The sequence below is a fragment of the Trichomonas vaginalis genome, chromosome V (assembly GCF_026262505.1).
Source record: "Trichomonas vaginalis G3 chromosome V, whole genome shotgun sequence".
Classification (NCBI taxonomy): domain Eukaryota; phylum Parabasalia; order Trichomonadida; family Trichomonadidae; genus Trichomonas; species Trichomonas vaginalis.
The window spans coordinates 18,789,577-18,808,241 of record NC_067207.1 but is presented as its reverse complement, the minus strand read 5'-3'; the positions used below and the strand labels follow the sequence as shown (position 1 = coordinate 18,808,241).

Below are 18,665 nucleotides of genomic sequence, written 5' to 3'. Positions count from 1 at the left end.
GTTAATATATCTAACAAATTCAGCTATTGTGTCAAATCTTCGTCTTCTTTTTGTCATTGATTTATCAGTTTTTCCATAATCGAGATGAATCAAAACTTTATCCCCTTGTTTAAAATTCATGAGCCCCGAATTAATTTGTTCACGTTTAACATCATTTAACCTTTCCATTTGCTTTCTAATATATTCCCATTCTTTTGAAATATCATTTTTCATTTCCACTGGTTTCATGTTTATAGTTCTATGCCATGTATTATTGTAATAATATACTAACTGCTGTATGATGGAGTCATGATTTCCATCCCAGTATATCTGACCGTTAACCCCTAACGCATCTCTAAGAGTTCTCATTACTGCATCAACTATTTTATTATGAAACGTATATGGAGAGGATGAAAAGTAAAAATTAATTTGTGGGAAATAATGAGCCATAGCTGCCTGAAATCCTTTATCACCATCACCCCTGATATTATCTACTCTTTCATGATCTAGTAAGTATTGAATAGCTCTTCTTGTTTCCTGTTCTGTTTTCCCTTTCACCGGAATGCAATATAAATATATGGTGTTAATGTTAATGGCAAATAAATAAGTAACGTTTCCTTTTGAATATTCTAAATGATCGATTTCGTATGAATATGGATATGGAGCAAATGAGGGGCGACTAAATTTTTCCTTTAACGGTTGAATTTTTGGGTCAGTTGGTTTATTTAATATCTTGAAATCCCTTTTAAAATCTTTTTACTTCTTTAATGTTTGAAATGGATACAATAAAGTGAATGATGAAGGATTAACTGAAGGAGGAGGTGGTACTACTGTTGGAGGTTTTGGTGTTGCAAGTGGTTTAATTTTATCTGCTTTGATTTTGGATTTCATTCCTCCTTTCATTAATTCTGGATGTATTTTATTCATTTGTTTTAAATATACTGTATATAAAGGTTTGATATACTTTCCCGCTTCGAGTTTATGTTGAAGGATGAATTCCAAAAGTTGATCTTCATTTAAAAGTTGGGCTGAATGTGGTTTAACTAATGAATCATAAATTAAAGCTTGTGCATCATTTATGGTCTGAATGACCTGGGCGTTTTGCACCTTTGTTTTTTGCGGCTCAGGATTATATAAATTATATAATTCATCAATATCTTCTTCTGTTAATACTTTATTTTTGAAATCTTTCAATTGTTTAAGTTGTGATTTAGTTTTTCCCTTTATATATTCATTATTTTTAATTTTGTCTTTAATTTTAGAAATTATTTTATCATGATATTTCAAAATTTCATTTTTATAATATGGATAATAATATTCCATATCATCACCCGTTATATTGTTATCATATTTTTGAAGATATGCTTTTAAATCATAATAATTAAGAAAATTTTGATTAAATACTAAATCATCAATTAAAATTTTTAAATCTGTGTTATCCATTTATATAAAAATAAAATAAATGTTTTAGGGGTGCCCACCTCTTTGATCAAGAATCAAAACCATTATTAACGGTTCCTTTTGTCTCTTCTGTGGCATTTTATTAAAAATAAAATTTTAAATTGTATTAAATAAATGGCATACAACATCCATTTTCACAACATACAGCCTTAGTGTGTGCTCCTGTTAATGCAGTCTTACCGATTGTTAAGCGAGTCATTTCCCCGTTTTTAAGTTGTAAATTAATATTTGACCATCAAATATCACTTTATCATTTATTATATCCAAATAATTTTTAGGTGTTAATTGTTTATTTTGTCGTAAACTAACACCTTTCATTTTTTGTGCAATCTTTTTAAAATCACTTCCATCAATTGAACCGTTGAATGATGTATAACACTTAGGGCATAAAGCAACCATGTTATCACCTTGTTTCTCAATTGCTAAACCCAATAATTTCTTCTCATGTGCTTTTTCTTCAACTTTATTCTTTAATTTAGGTTTAAATTTCTCATCAAAACAGAAGAAATCAAATGGTGCGAATTTGAAAATGTTTTTATCATAAAATTGTTTATCGGTTACAATTGCTTGAAATGCTTGAGTGTTAGGAAGATTTGGATCGCCAGCGATTGCCCAATAAGATGAATCAGTATCACCTTCAATGAAATGAAAACGATTAACATTCATGCATTTATACATAAAATCATAAATGAAAACCAAATACCAGTATTTAGCATTATCTAAAGTAAAGAATGCCTCTTGTAAACATGTTCACATCTATAAAATCTATCTTTGAGCATCATTGATACGTATCTTCACCTATTTCTCTTATGTTTTTAAACTTATTTGACATACATGCAACGCGTGCCTTCTGTGCATTCATTATTTTAGTCTTTGTGTAATTTTGTGTATTCATTGCATCGTAACCATATGATCCATTAAGCGAAATCTTGCAAAATAAACTTTTTCCTTTATTTCCTTCTAATTCAGCCTTTTGTCTTTCGTTCATAAATTCGTTCGCAAATTCATTAAAGCAAGTGTTTTTAGTAAATGTTAAAATTGATTGAATATCATCGATGATAAAATGAAATCTGTCTATTAGATACCAAAGATAATAAGAAGAAAATGGTTGATATTGGTTGTATGTTGATGCTAACTGAGTTAATTTCCTCTGTTTCTGGTCAACCGGTAGATTGTTTGATTTCATGTAATTATACATAAAACTGCCAATTGTTTTTTCATCTGTGATAATATCTAAGTTTCTTATTATCGGTAAAAAGTTTATGTAATCATTAATGTATTTTTCATCAATGTGACCCTTTACTTCGGCCACGAATAAAGTATTTTTCTTCTTAATTATTCCCAGTGCTTTTGCTTTCTTTGTTGCTGTATCACAAATGATAACACCATTCAATCTTCCCGGCATATACATTTTATGGTCGTATATTGAATGAAATCATGAGGATTAGATGAAAATGATGAAGGATATAATGAATTAAAATCAACACCAACGAAATGAGTCATAATGTTGGTGGTGTCCTCATTTGATACAGTTTTAGTTTCTGGATTATATGCAAGTTTATTAATGTGCGTGATTCCTTTAAGATTTACTCTATGTTGAACATTTGATAAACCATCAGTAATTCCATTACGGAGAATGTGATAAGCTTCAACTGAATCTAAAGTCATTGGTAAATTATTTTTTAATGCATAATTTCTTAAATTGATTCTTAAACGTTGAACATCTTCATCTTTATTTGATTTTACGACATTGCAATAACAACACATTAACTGACAATTTTCTTTGGTATGTGGTTTTTCATTATCGATTCTATCCAATGTTGGTTTATTTGCATATGTAAACGCTTTACCACACATTTTGCATTTAGATGAAAGGATTAAATCGTGATAGTATTGAAAATCATCCATTGAAACATTATTTTTAGTATCCCTTTCTGCTTTTTCATCTTGTTTCTTATATGAATCAATTTTATATTTCCAATACTTTTTCGTTAATTCAAAACTTGATTCTATCTCTTCCTCAGGATATTTTTCATTAGGATTAAAGTCTTTATATGCTAAAGCGTAACGAATCATTGAAGCATTCGATGATAAAGAAAGATTATGAAGCGTGTCAATTTTATAAACAAATGTTTCTTCAATAATTTTATCGATTGGGTTAATCATAATTTCAACATCTTTATTGCAATAATGAATAAAATATTCTAATCTATTCTTAAAATTTTTAGCATCATTGAGATATATTTGATAATCACTATCTGATATAGTTTCTTGGGTTAATGCTGAATAAAATGAATCTTTCGTGAATGGTTCCTCTTTATATAATTCTTCTTCGTAATTTTCCCATGTGATGAATTGATAAGGGAAAAAGGATTTAACACGTGATTTATTGTTTCCGAAATCTTGAGTGAATTGGTCTAATGTCCCACCCGCTATATAATTTCTGATGTCAATAAATCTCAATTCATATGGAACGTTTGTTTTCTTTACAATGATTTGCTTAAATTGTGAAGATGAACCCAGCATTGATTTTATTTTCCATTTTGCAGTGTTTAAATCACGAAGAATTAAATTTAAATCAAACTTTCCCGAATTAAAACCTATGATATTCACTTTATTGAATTCCTCATCTAGAAGTTCTTTAAATGCTTCCTTCTGTTTTTCATTTAATGTATGGGACAAAGTCCCCGCCGTTTGCGACTTCAATAATTCATTGTATTGACTCATATTTGATTTAGCAACTAATGAACAGGTTGAAAATAAAAACTCAATCCAATCAGAAATAAAAGAATCACTCGAAGTTAAGCAAAAATTCCTCGTATATGTTTTATCGTTTAATTTAACCGTTGATGATACCATGAATGGTTTTAAGTAAGCGTTCAAAGTTGCACACTCAGAAAGTTGTAATTCTTCTTTAGTCTCTAATGTTTCAAAGTCAAAAGTAATATAATATCTTGTCGGTTTATAATATTCCTGCAAATTGTGAGCTAATAACCACTGATATATCTTCTGTTTCGTAATATGTGGTGCATATGGTTGCTGTGTCTTTTGCAACTGAACGTCTTGAATTAATCTTCCATTATTTTCTTTACATTTCTCACAATGCTTTAAAAAATCTTCTTTGGTTTTTCCTTTCTGGATCATCACGGATAGAATAAACTTCTTCTTTACAATATGGACAAACTTTATAGCCGGTGAGTGCTTCAACGTCTGTTATTCTGTCAGCGTGAAGTTTTCCACATGGACTCTGTGTTAATAAAATATTTACTGTTTCAAATTCTGGATCTATCATTATTGATTCCACTAATGGAAAGTCTACCTTATTTATGTCCACGTCTTCTGGTTGAGGATCACAATAATAGAAATCAATATTAACATTTAACATTCTCGCTAATCTCTCACTTCTGATGAAATGTCAAACCCTTCATATGCAATCTATTGCTTCATTTAAATAGCTTCTACGAGTTTTAGGATTAGCACCATCAGGAATGTTATAGAAGCGTTTAAATAACCTTCTACCTTCTGCTCTAATTTGATTATCATCATTTTAGCTGTTCCGTTTTTGTTCATTTATGTAGAATAAAAAATTAAAAAATAAATAAAAATAAAGTTTATTTTTTAAAGCCCATAAAATGAATTAAGAACACATAAATTTTTATCATCCGCGACGTGACGAATACATTTTAATTTACTCAAGAATGCGTACCCGATACATTAAATCTAATTCCTGTCTTATTTAATTTCACAACTTTGAAAAGGAATGTATGAATAGCTATAAAATGATGAGAAGATGTTTATGGGTTGCTTCCATTTTTTCTGAAATAATGAATAAATATAATGCTTATACGTTTTCATATCTTTTAATTCTTAATAACGAATGGTATAGACCTTTCCACTTCGTCTTCCTTCGTGCTGTTCTTTCATATGAAACATTATTGGTATCTTCAATAATGAACCACAATCACACAAAATTTATAGGTTCCAATGGTTTCTTTGATATTTTATCTAATAAATCAAAAACTTTATCAACACCTGTGCATTTATTTAAATAATAATTTGTGTAAATATCATGATCTTCTTTTCTTAATCGTATTAGTTGCATATGTCACGTTTTTTAAGAGCTTTTTTGAATTTTTCGGAATCTAAAGGTGGTGAAAGTAGGATACAGGGGTATTTCTTCATTATCAATAAATTGTAACTTATGTTTACGAATAAATTTAGTACCTTCTTCTGAAAGTGTTTCGTCTATTTCACCATCTAATAAATTTGTGTTTTCTGAGACATAATTTTTATATCTTTTTTCATGAGATTTCTGAACTTCTGATTCTGAAGCTGGGATATTCATTAAACCCTCTACTTCATTTTCATTATATTTTTTCAACTTCTCTATAATTCCTTAATTTTTTCATCTATTTCATCTCTTATTTTTTTCAGTCTTTCAATTTCATTGTATTCATCATCTTTAATCCGTTCTTCATAATATTCAGGGAAAACATCAGGTTCTTTAGGTTTTTCTTCTTCAGATGTGGGATATAAGAAATTTATAACATCATCTTTATTCATTTTTCCATCATAATCTAAATCATTTAATAACTCGGCAAATTTTTTACAATTTCTTAAATAATATTTATCAACTTCATAACCCACCTCCTCTAATATATCCTTTATTTCCTCGTTTGTGAATCCTAATTTTTTAACGTTGTTAGTTTTGACGCTCATTTCATACAAAATAAAAAAATAAAATAATAAACATAACTAAGTTTTAATTTTTCGTAAGAAGTTTATTTCTAATTTCTTTTACTCGTTTATGAGGTCTTTGATTATGACTCCATTGATTCCATTCAGAATTTAAACAATGTTTAATTAATCGCGGAATATCTGACATCATCTATATATAGCTTCTTTTATAAAAGATAAAAAAATAAATTATTTTAAAATTAATGTTAATTTTTTAATGGTTTATAAATAAATATATTTTAATGCATCGTCTATATATAGATGTAACAAAAAAAGTCACACAACCCGTCATATACTACTACTTATTTCAAAATTTTAAGAGTGCTTGAAAATATAATAAGAATCATTTACGAACAAGTCATACATAATAATTATCAATAAAACAAGTCCGAAATTTTTAAAATTATTATTATTTTTTGTAAATATCGGATATTTTTTTAAAATATAATCAAACCCGTAAAAAGATTAAATCCGATAGATTCGTTTACTAATAATACAAAATACAAACATAAAATATATATATATACAGATTAATAATCATCTGTTTCATATGAAGAAAAGAATTCTGATTCAATAGACAGGTCATCGACATCATCTGCTTGGTAGTCATTCAATCCGTTCCTAATTCTCTTATACGAACGAACAACGTTTACAACAGTCAAAGTTACGACGACCACGATCAAAATTGTTCCTACTGATACGTTAACGTAAGTTGTCTTTTTGGGAACATCTGTTTTAATAAAATTTGTCTGAATTGGAGGATGAGTTTCATGAATTTCAGGAATATCATCTCCTCTAATAATAACATTTGGTGGATCGTCATATTGACCATCCCATGTTGCTTCCGGTGTGGTTTCAATGGTTCTTACCGGGATTAAAGGATTTGGTGAAGATTTGGATTCAGTTTCTGAAGTAACTGATGGAGTTGGAGGTTCTAATGTTGGTTCTGGTTGCGAACTGTCAGTCTGTGATGGAGTTTTTATAAATGTCATAAATGGTGTTGAAAATGGAGTGGAATGTTGGGTTGAAAAGGCTGTTTTGAAAGGAGTACTAAATGCTGTTCTGAATGCCGTTAAATATGGTGTTGAATGTGCTGTAGAAAATGGGGTTTCTTTAGATGTATATTCTGGTGTGAAAAATGGAGTGCCAAATGGTGTTCTTGGTGGTAAGACTCTCTCATCTCCCATTTGCTGCCAACCGTGATTACCTTGTATATTATTAAATGTAAAAAATAAATTATTTGAATTATCTCTGCCAACCATCATTCCTTTCACAGCACCACTTTGAATGGTAATATCTAAATGCTCGTTATAAGCTAACTGTTTAAAGGTACCGTCATAAACATTAACTTTTTGGTTACCGAGAGTGTTAGTAATTCTTGCTGTCGCATACTGATGCATGAAATAGACACAAAATGAAAAGGACTTGCTTTTGCCAAGACCATCAGTGATTTCGTCCATATCAAAATGATCATTAGTTGTGATCAAATTATTTGGACAAACGTTTTGGAATGTTGCACCAGGTCGATATGTGATCTCTCTAGCTGTGGCAAGTTTTAATAATATGCATAGTGGTTGATTTTCAGGACTCACACAAATTCTTTTGAAATCTTCTATGGAAACTTCGGTAGAATCATTTGGCTACTCCACATAATTTTTGGATTTAGTACAGGCAAAACGAATTGAGATATAAAAATTGCTCACATTTGCTCACATTTTGGCACTTTTTTTGTACGTTTGTCAAAAAATTGTGAGGAAGATCTCACAAAAATAGTCAAAATGTGAGCAAATTTTGAGAAGTGCTCACATTTTGACATACGATTATTTTCATACGTTTTTTTGATGAATTCTAATAAAACTTCATTACCACTTTCAGAACGAAGCGTAACTTTTCAGCACGTAACGCTCTATCATGTGTAGTGACATATTATTCAAAAAAACTCAGATTGCTTATCTTATAATAACAATTTCATTAGAAAAAATGCACGATTTCACGCTAAAACTTTGAAGCAATTCTTAAATTCGGATAAAAAATCGATATGTATTACACTTTAAACTTCAAAAAATGGTTCAAAATTTAGACTTAGTTTATCTTAACAATATAGCAGATTTTAAGCCGAACAAGTAGGAGTAATAGAAATAGCTCTTGAAAATAATTACAATTAGTAATATGTAAGTCAAAGTTCGAGTATTCTAATAAATAAACGTTCCGGATTTTCTTTACTACAAGAATCAATACTTAATATATAGAAGCAACAGTAAAAACTTATTAGAGATTCAAAAAGAAAGTTGACTAAAGAGAATCTTTTTTATATAAGTAATTTTATTTTTTTGAAATACGAGATCGAATAAACATGTATTTTATTTTATTACTATAATAATACGTTTTTTACATAGTAAGAAAGTTTAGAGACTGAAATGAAATTAAAAATTGAGAAAAAATAAAGCTTTTCTATAAAAATTCATATTAATATATAGTATAATGATATTACAATTTATTGATCAAATAAAAAGAATATTTGTTGAATAATTTCTGTTCAAATTAAAAGTTCTTCAACTTACGGTAAATCTATCTGCCTTAAAAAGTATTACGATATTATGCAAAGTCAATTTTCTCCAAAAAAATATTTGAAGATGATACTTTAAGTATACCAAAAATACAAGAATTTTGAGAGAACTCAATGAATTTTTGTGAAGGTGGAGTTAAATTGAGAAGATTTTTGGTCAGAGAAAAACAAAAATTACTATCTGATAAAATGGTATTAAAATGAAAAAAGTTTAAACAAAGGAAATGAAGAATTTATATTATATTAGAATTTAAAGAGTAAATATAAAAGATTGAAAGAAAGAATAATAATAATAGGATTCTTGAATGCAACATTTGGAATGATGTTTCCAGTTGTAGATGTGTTAAGCAAAGAGAGATAATGATAGTTTCTTGAGTTTTGAGTTAAGCTTGTTGTAGATGAGAGAGAAATTTTGACGAGACTGAGGAACTTCATTTGGAATGATGTTTCCAGTTGTAGATGTGTTAAGCAAAGAGAGATAATGATAGTTTCTTGAGTTTTTGCAATTAACCATCCTCAATGACTATTGTTTTAATATAATTTTTAAATTTTTTAAAACTGACATTTTAGTTGTATATTTTTTCTAACAAAGGTACATTCACTAGGCGATAACAGTAAAATGGGATGAAAATAGGATAAATAGCATCCCTATATAGTGCCAAACAATATTTATACGGGCCAAAAAAAATTGGCTAGAGATTTGGCGAGTTATAAAACTTAGAAAATTGAGAGGGATTTTTATTTTTGAATTTTTTTTGGAAAGTTAAAATTGCGATTAAAAATCGATTTCCAGGAGAACTAAGCATCTCATCATATATTTAAATCGATAAAAATATTAAATAATAGTTGAATAGTATAACAACTTGAAATTATGGCTGAATCTACAGAAAAAATGAACATATTTGACATTTTTGAAAATTCATACGTTAGATGGTGACAGACTCATAAACTATACTTTAGCTAAGATTGATATATGGTTTCAACAACACATGGTTAAAATTGTAAAAATATTTTAGATTTCAAAAAGATATATATGGTAATATAATGGAACAAAGTCAACAAATAGCATGTTAAATATGTTATAATTAACTTTTTATTAGATCCAATAGTAGATATCGAATGGTTTCCAGCTTTATGGTTAAATATTTTCTTTTCGAGCTTCTCTTTAACTGTTGTATTAAGGTTGTAAATTTTTGATGCTAGAAACTATGGAATCTTCTTTGCTGCTGCATTTTTCTTGAGAGTTCTTGCAATTTCGAATAGATCTGCGCATTGTATGAAATTGAGGCTTTAAAATATCTTGAAAACAGAATAGGACTGCTTTTCCAAAGGAATGCTTACTTGTAAATCAGAGAGTTTCAAAATTGAGAGCAAGATTATCATCATAACTTTCGATTTGCTGCGAAAAAGGAAGACAAGTAATTAACAAATCATTTACTGTTGTTCATCAAAAGAAGAAAACTTTGATAACAACTAATGATGATAAAATCAAGCTATCTTTTAATATTTTAAATTGATAAGACATTCAAAATATTTGAATGGTTTAAAATATTTTCTTTTAATTTCTATAAGATATTATCATGATTATATAATAAAATTTAAATTTTTATTCAAAAAGGCAATATTTCAAACTTTTAATTTCAAAAATCTTAATTCTGCAATAAGTGTATTTAATTGTAGCAAATTTAATGATCCTTCGTCATGCTTAGCAATTTGGAACTCATAAATTAATGATTTCTTCAAAAAATTCTGCATTATTTCAAAAGTCAATAATTCTCTAGTAACTTTTCTTCAAACCCTAACCATTATATTATATGTATAATGGAGAATAATTGCAAAGAAAGATAGCCGAATTTACTGGGTAGTTCTTTGTGATGCGAAATAATTGCAAATTAACACATAGTTTTAACAGCATCAATCTCTTTTTGCTCTCATTTAAATGCATTCGCACACTTTAATTTTGAAATATAAGAGTTTTGGAAATTATCAAATTTATCTGCTCAAATACTATAGATCTTCATAAGTGTTAATAGAATCACCAGCCTTACATATAGTGTTTAATATAATGATGCACATCATACTGGATTTATTCCTTATTCATCTAGTTATTATAAGATTTACAACCCCATGAAAATTTAAAATTTTGTCAAAAATAGTGAATGTACCTTTTTTCTAACACAACTATCAATAAATTGTAATATCATATATACTATATATTAATATGAATTTTTATAGAAAAGCTTTATTTTTTTCTCAATTTTTAATTTCATTTCAGTCTCTAAACTTTCTTACTATGTAAAAACGTATTATTATAGTAATAAAATAAAATACATGTTTATTCGATCTCGTATTTCAAAAAAATAAAATTACTTATATAAAAAGATTCTCTTTAGTCAACTTTCTTTTTGAATCTCTAATAAGTTTTTACTGTTGCTTCTATATATTAAGTATTGATTCTTGTAGTAAGAAAATCCGGAACGTTTATTTATTAGAATACTCGAACTTTGACTTACATATTACTAATTGTAATTATTTTCAAGAGCTATTTCTATTACTCCTACTTGTTCGGCTTAAAATCTGCTATATTGTTAAGATAAACTAAGTCTAAATTTTGAACCATTTTTTGAAGTTTAAAGTGTAATACATATCGATTTTTTATCCGAATTTAAGAATTGCTTCAAAGTTTTAGCGTGAAATCGTGCATTTTTTCTAATGAAATTGTTATTATAAGATAAGCAATCTGAGTTTTTTTGAATAATATGTCACTACACATGATAGAGCGTTACGTGCTGAAAAGTTACGCTTCGTTCTGAAAGTGGTAATGAAGTTTTATTAGAATTCATCAAAAAAACGTATGAAAATAATCGTATGTCAAAATGTGAGCACTTCTCAAAATTTGCTCACATTTTGACTATTTTTGTGAGATCTTCCTCACAATTTTTTGACAAACGTACAAAAAAAGTGCCAAAATGTGAGCAAATGTGAGCAATTTTTATATCTCAACGAATTTGTATTCACTTTTGAATTCGAAAATATTTTGAAGATTGGAAATTTATATGATTTTATACTGAGTATTTTTATCCATTTTTTTATTGAGTACTTTTTCAAATTCGTTACGAAGGAAATTAGGTTTTGATTGTTTTATCAATGGATGGTTCATAATATCAAATTATTTAAGATCTTCTATAGTTCTCAATATTTCAAAAGAATAAATTGTATACGATTAAAATCACTTTTTTTGTTAACTCTGATTTTTTAAACTATACTGAATGTGCTAATATTATTTTCCCTACTATTCAATTTAAATTATCTCGTTATTTTTCATCGCCAACGATAGTTTCGATTAAATAATCTCTTAAAACTGTGCTCGTTATTTTCAAAATTTTCAAACAATTTCAAAAATTCAATCATCTTCTCAAATACTTCCATTATCACAAAATGGATTCTAATGAGATTGAACTTCTAAGGAAGAATGGAATTGTATTTCAAGGCCAACTATCGAAAGCTCCAACAAGTGACCTTTTCGATGTCTTTATTCCCGAATACAAAAGCAACTTTATCCTTAAAAAATCCCAGAATCTTTATTTTCGATCCAAGATACCGAGGATTTGAAAGCAAACGATAATCAGAAGATCGCAAAAGTATATCAATATTACAAATATGGTGGCTATGTTTACGTTTTAAGGGAATATCTTTCAAAAAATTTAACAACCTTCCTTAAAGAGAAGCTAAATATAAAATATGAAGAAAAAATCAAAATTATCTACGAAATGATTCAAACAGTTAAAGCAGTTCATGATAAAAAAGTGGCACATCAAGAAATTAAGCCAACTAACTTTTTAGTGGACTTTTATGGAAAAATTAAGATATCTGATTATGGAATATCATCTCTATATGCAAAGAATCCAATGAGCGAGTCATTTAACGCACAAAGAAATCATTACGCTCCCGAAGTCTTTAGATCCAAGTCATATGATAAGATGCAAGCTGATATATGGAGTCTTGGTGTTACAATTTTCTATTTTATTACCGGAAAATACCCATTTTCTTCCAAAGATCCAAATCTTCTTATTAAAAAGATAATGAGTGGCGTTTACATGGAAGGATTGATTGAAGATCCACAAATGAAATCTTTAATTGCAGATTGCCTGTCAATCAACGCTCCATTTCGTCCGACAATCGACGAAATACTGAATAACCAAGTATTTGTTACTCTCAAGCAATCATCTCATGAAATGTTTGCTTTAAAGAGAAGAATGAGCTTCAAATCAAGTCGCGATTTGGTTGCCAAAGAAGTTAGCAAAATGCGAAGAACAAGTTTAGATTGTTATAGACCGAAAATAGATTTTTTCAGTTTTCTCTTCAAATAATTGAAAGAATGATACTATTATAGGTTTATTATATTATATAGCATATAATCATGCTATAGCCAAAAATTATAAGTTTTGAGAAGATTGAATATAACACAAATAAATTTGAATGTAAGTTAAATTGCTTGTTGTTTTTAATAGCTATTTAATGAGAAATCCAATATTGCAAAATTCAAATTGAATGATTGAAAGAACAGAAAAAGTCATTCTTTTCAATTTCGAATATGTTTCATTGTATTTAGAATTATATGGCAAATAAGATATTTAAACTTGATTTTTGAAGGAAAATTCACAAAATTGAATAAATTCAAATAATTTTTATTCAAAAATAAACTAGTTATTTGAGTTTAATACTAATTATCTATTCAAACTACAAAGTTTGTAATTTAAAATATTTTGTGAGATCAGATTGAATTAATTCAAGGTTCTTTTCAATTAATATTAATGACCATATTACGCATTTTCGAACATTCTAAACCAAATATATAAAAATGGGAGACGAATGTTAAATTTGCTAGACATGGGGGAGTTGTCTGCAAAGTTTTAGCTCTTATCTCTAACAAAAAATTAATTTTTAAAAAAATGACCGAATACGTTTCACAGCGAGAAAAAAATAAAAGGCAAGATAGAATTTTCTAGACATAAAGAAGTTGTTTACCGAGTTTTAGCTCTTATCTCTAACAAAAAATTAATTTTTAAAAAAATGACCGAATACGTTTCACAGCGAGAAAAAAATAAAAGGCAAGATAGAATTTTCTAGACATAAAGAAGTTGTCTACCAAGTGTCAGCTGTTACTTCTTCTCAATACTGATATAAAATAAAAATCTTTATTATTTATTTAACCTTTATTGTTTCTGTTGTAAACAGAAATTCATCAAAAGTGACACCTCAGAAAAGCTAAAGTATTGAATTTTTGGAACTTTTGATAGAGCACGTTTTTAAATATTAATTAAAGTAAATGTATATTTTGTAAAGATTCTTTTTAATAAAAAAATAAAATTTTGAAGAAGAACACAAAATCTTCTGAAAAATAATATCACATAAACTCATATTATTTTCTAATATATAACTATTTTATATAAAAATCAAATTCAATGATCTTAAAAGCGAAGGATAAACCTCAAAATTTACGAATATAATGAGTGGGAATATAATGCTTAGCTATCATAAAACCATATGAAATATCAATTTTTGCTTTACGCCTAATTTTTGACGACAATTAGTAAAAAATGTTAAATGTTAACACTCAGTCCATTTGAATATGAAAAATAAAATTGATATTTCATATGGTTTTATGATAGCTAAGCATTATATTCCCACTCATTATATTCGTAAATTTTGAGGTTTATCCTTCGCTTTTAAGATCATTGAATTTGATTTTTATATAAAATAGTTATATATTAGAAAATAATATGAGTTTATGTGATATTATTTTTCAGAAGATTTCATTCTATATGCCTATGAAAAGTACTCTCAAAACTAACTTTTTCCTAATTATAATTAAATCTAGAATATTGTATTATGCTTAGTATTATTTCATTTTTCTCATTCAATTTAGAATTTACAAATGTCAAAAAATTGAGAGCTGTCACTTTTGATGAATTTCTGTTTATTACATTTCATTAAACTTCATTTATTTTATATTATAGTTTTATTCTTTTAGCTACTTGTAAAATAATCTAATTTTATATCATCATTTTACCGGATTCATTCACAGTACATCGATTGTGTATCTAAAATAATATCATTATCCTTATTCTGTTTTTTTCCAAAATTCTTTTAAATATCTTTTTTTGGTTAGATTACTTTATACTTTTACTTTTATTTTTTAATTTCAAAAAAAATTTGGTGATTGTTCTATTCTGTTACAATGTGCATTATCATATTCTAATGAATTATTCATTACATACATTTAAAAAAACTTGTTAAAATGAAATTAAAAAATTATGTTTATTATTACGCTGTGAATGTGTCAACAGCGTCATGCCTGTATCTGTATCCCATATTTGCCACAACCTTTCTGTATCTGCATTTGTGTATTTCGGTTTCAGCTGATACATTTGATTTGGCGTGTAATTTGTTCCAGTTAATGGATTAATTGGGAGATCTTCATGCGGTGTGTTATTATTGTACTCCCAAATAAAGGCAGGAATAGCCTGAATGCTTTGGCAGCGCTCCAATGTCGGCCAGAATCTCTCAATCATCCCATTTTGGTAGGGAGAATGAGAGTCTGTATGCCGCCATTGGACGCCCCAAAGATCAAGTAGATCTTGAAAGGCGCCCCTATTTTCTGAACCGTTGTCGGTCCAGAAACAATAAGGGGCGCCAAATTCAATGAAGGCGGAAGCCGCAACGTTCGCTGTCGTCGCTGCTAGCATATCTGGTATTTGTATACACGCTAGGACTTTGCGGCTAAAATCGTCGATTATGCCATAAATATACTGGCCACGAACACCCCTAAAATAATGAACATCTGCGTGCCAGATAAGATTGGGTGAAAGCGCCCAATATCTTACTGCTGTTTCTGGCCCGGCATGCTCTAATCGCGTCTTGGTGAAATGATTTTCTTTGAAGTATCTGCGTACTTCTCTATAAGATACATCAATTTGTTGTAATTTCAAACGTTTCCATTGTTTTGTTTGACCACAGGGAAAGGCCCAGTGGTCATGTATCACAGCAAGAGCTTTGATTTGGTCGTAGGGATTGACCCTACGACCTTTCTTGCCTTTAGGCAATGGGATATTCTGTAAGCTAAATTGATTTTGTAAAAAAGATTTTGAAACATCTAAATATTTGAAATCATTTGATTGAAGGGTTGGGGTGATGGGAACATGGGTGCAAGCTTCTTCCCATGTCATTTTACCTTCTTCAATCTGATTGGAAATACCAATTAGGTAAATTCGATCGACATACCCTTTGTAAGGATTCATTCTAATGAAGTACGTTAACAATCAAAATATTCTATAAGTGTCTAGTATGGAATTCAAAAGAATAAAGAAAATGGTAACGTAAATAAACGTATTATGAAATAATTTATAATTAAAATGAAAAAAAGAAAAAATAATAAGTAAAGTGACTGGAAATGAAAATTAAAATCAGTGTAGAGTTTTATATTTTTCTCGCTGTGAAACGTATTCGGTCATTTTTTTAAAAATTAATTTTTTGTTAGAGATAAGAGCTAAAACTCGGTAAACAACTTCTTTATGTCTAGAAAATTCTATCTTGCCTTTTATTTTTTTCTCGCTGTGAAACGTATTCGGTCATTTTTTTAAAAATTAATTTTTTGTTAGAGATAAGAGCTAAAACTTTGCAGACAACTCCCCCATGTCTAGCAAATTTAACATTCGTCTCCCATTTTTATATATTTGGTTTAGAATGTTCGAAAATGCGTAATATGGTCATTAATATTAATTGAAAAGAACCTTGAATTAATTCAATCTGATCTCACAAAATATTTTAAATTACAAACTTTGTAGTTTGAATAGATAATTAGTATTAAACTCAAATAACTAGTTTATTTTTGAATAAAAATTATTTGAATTTATTCAATTTTGTGAATTTTCCTTCAAAAATCAAGTTTAAATATCTTATTTGCCATATAATTCTAAATACAATGAAACATATTCGAAATTGAAAAGAATGACTTTTTCTGTTCTTTCAATCATTCAATTTGAATTTTGCAATATTGGATTTCTCATTAAATAGCTATTAAAAACAACAAGCAATTTAACTTACATTCAAATTTATTTGTGTTATATTCAATCTTCTCAAAACTTATAATTTTTGGCTATAGCATGATTATATGCTATATAATATAATAAACCTATAATAGTATCATTCTTTCAATTATTTGAAGAGAAAACCGAAAAAATCTATTTTCGGTCTATAACAAGAACAAGTTTAGATCCAAATGCTATCAGAAAGTCACAAAACTTTTTCAATACAACTTTTGGTCCTTCTTATGTTTTTACAGTTCAATAAATCTATATTATTTGTAATCAATTTTTACTTCTTTATGATTTATGCTAGATCATAACTTATATTTATATGAGATTTGTGAAAACCAACTTTCAAATTTACGGTTATTATAAAGAAGTTTCAAAATAAATTAATTTGCTTAGCATCCTTAGATGTATTTAATAAGATTTATCATAACATATTGATTCAGAGCCAATTTATGCTGATATTTCACTTCTTTCAAGATATAATAATAATTTTGATTTCAAAAGATATAAAAACATCGAATTATGTTGATATATTTTACTTCTTTCGAGAAATAACAAAAAATGATTCAAACAGCAAAAAATGAAGATTTTTGAAGAATTTTTTCTTTCTGTTGACATATATGATTTCATTTTCTTCGTCATTCTCTGATTTAGGAATATCAAATTCACCTATTTTGATTGGATTTGTTTTATTGTTTGTGAAATAAACTTTTTCTTCTATTTTAGGATTACTTTCATCAATGTAACATCCATCAATTGTAGTATTACCTGGAGCATAACAATTATGATAAAAATACTTATTTCTACCTGTGTTATTGATGAAATTACAATTAACTACATAAACATATGTATCAAAAGAACTTATTATTACATGGAAATTGTTACTTAAGTAGTTACATGACTTAATCAATAATGTTTCTGATGAATGAGTAAAATAAACATAATAACTAACTGAATGTGTATCAGTAATATTACTAAATGTGGAAAATGATGCTCTGGATGAAGAATTAAAGTATCCTATGTCAAATAAACTATTACTATATATATTAGTATAAGAAATATTTATAGAATTTATTTCAATTTCTCTTTTTTTTAGATGAATATTTCCTTCTTTATTTTTATATAAATTTCCGCTTTCAGAAATAGAAGAATTTATTATTTTATTCTTATATTTAGCAATATTACTGACATCAACAAAACAATACATCCATGATTTAGCAGAATTAGAATTTAAACTACAAATTCGATTTTGGACGCATTCGCCTTCTGTGGAGAAGTATAAACTTCCTCCCCAACCTTGAGTATTGGAGCAGTTATTAAAATTTGTTGTTTCAATAAGAGTTTTCGTTGTTTCTTTCGAAGTCGTAAAGTTAATGGCACCTTCTGTTATCATTGTGACAAAATTACAAAAACTTATATAATAATTCTGATCGTTTGAACTAAGTTTTTGACTTTTCGTAGAGTAATTTGTTCTTTGTTCTGAATTTTGGAAAAACTCTGTCCATTCTTGATGGAACAGTTCTTGTATTATATTTCTCTAAATTCATTTCAAATCGGTTGCTGATTTTTTGAGGTAATGAAGTTAAAATTGCTCTTCGACTCGAAACGAAAAAAGGGAAGTAAAAATGTAAACTTCAGAATTTTTAGGCATACTGATTGAGCCTTTAGTTACGAAAGGTAAATATGAGAGTTCATGTAAGTTGTACAAGTAATAGTACGTATGATAGCTTCACTTATGATAACATTCGAATTTATATGGGAAAAGATTTATCAGAATATATTTTCTTCTTAAGAATTATATCATCCATTAATATTAGAAGCAAAAG

At 27.9% G+C, this 18,665-nt stretch overlaps 3 protein-coding genes and 2 pseudogenes across 5 annotated transcripts, besides 7 other annotated features; 1 reads left to right on the top strand and 4 right to left on the bottom strand.

The window, feature by feature from the left end:
- Positions 1-6,238: part of a mobile genetic element that runs on past the window's edge.
- On the bottom strand, positions 736-1,106 carry TVAGG3_0361920 (annotated as a pseudogene). The gene has a single exon. A coding segment is annotated over exon 1 (371 nt).
- On the bottom strand, positions 2,568-3,516 carry TVAGG3_0361910 (annotated as a pseudogene). Its single transcript has one exon. A coding segment is annotated over exon 1 (949 nt).
- Positions 6,239-6,707: 469 nt separating the features above from the next.
- TVAGG3_0361890 (bifunctional inhibitor/lipid-transfer protein/seed storage 2s albumin superfamily protein family) lies at positions 6,708-7,876 on the bottom strand (the record flags this gene model as incomplete). The annotated part of the gene is made up of 1 exon (XM_001579868.1): positions 6,708-7,637. The coding sequence occupies one exon, from the start codon at positions 7,635-7,637 to the stop codon at positions 6,708-6,710; it is 930 nt and encodes a 309-aa protein (XP_001579918.1).
- A 3,050-nt stretch (positions 7,877-10,926) lies between these two features.
- Positions 10,927-11,744: a mobile genetic element.
- A 769-nt stretch (positions 11,745-12,513) lies between these two features.
- Positions 12,514-13,113, top strand: TVAGG3_0361870 (protein serine/threonine kinase protein; the record flags this gene model as incomplete). The annotated part of the gene is made up of 1 exon (XM_001579867.1): positions 12,514-13,113. The coding sequence occupies one exon, from the start codon at positions 12,514-12,516 to the stop codon at positions 13,111-13,113; it is 600 nt and encodes a 199-aa protein (XP_001579917.1).
- Positions 13,070-13,908: a mobile genetic element.
- Positions 13,909-13,969: 61 nt separating this feature from the next.
- Positions 13,970-14,007: a mobile genetic element.
- Positions 14,008-14,692: 685 nt separating this feature from the next.
- Positions 14,693-14,729: a mobile genetic element.
- Positions 14,730-15,087: 358 nt separating this feature from the next.
- Positions 15,088-16,044: a mobile genetic element.
- On the bottom strand, positions 15,580-16,044 carry TVAGG3_0361830 (uncharacterized protein; the record flags this gene model as incomplete). The annotated part of the gene is made up of 1 exon (XM_051231466.1): positions 15,580-16,044. A coding segment is annotated over one exon (465 nt), but the record flags the coding sequence as incomplete, so codon positions are not given.
- Positions 16,045-16,220: 176 nt separating this feature from the next.
- Positions 16,221-17,003: a mobile genetic element.
- Between the last annotated feature and the right edge of the window lie 1,662 nt (positions 17,004-18,665).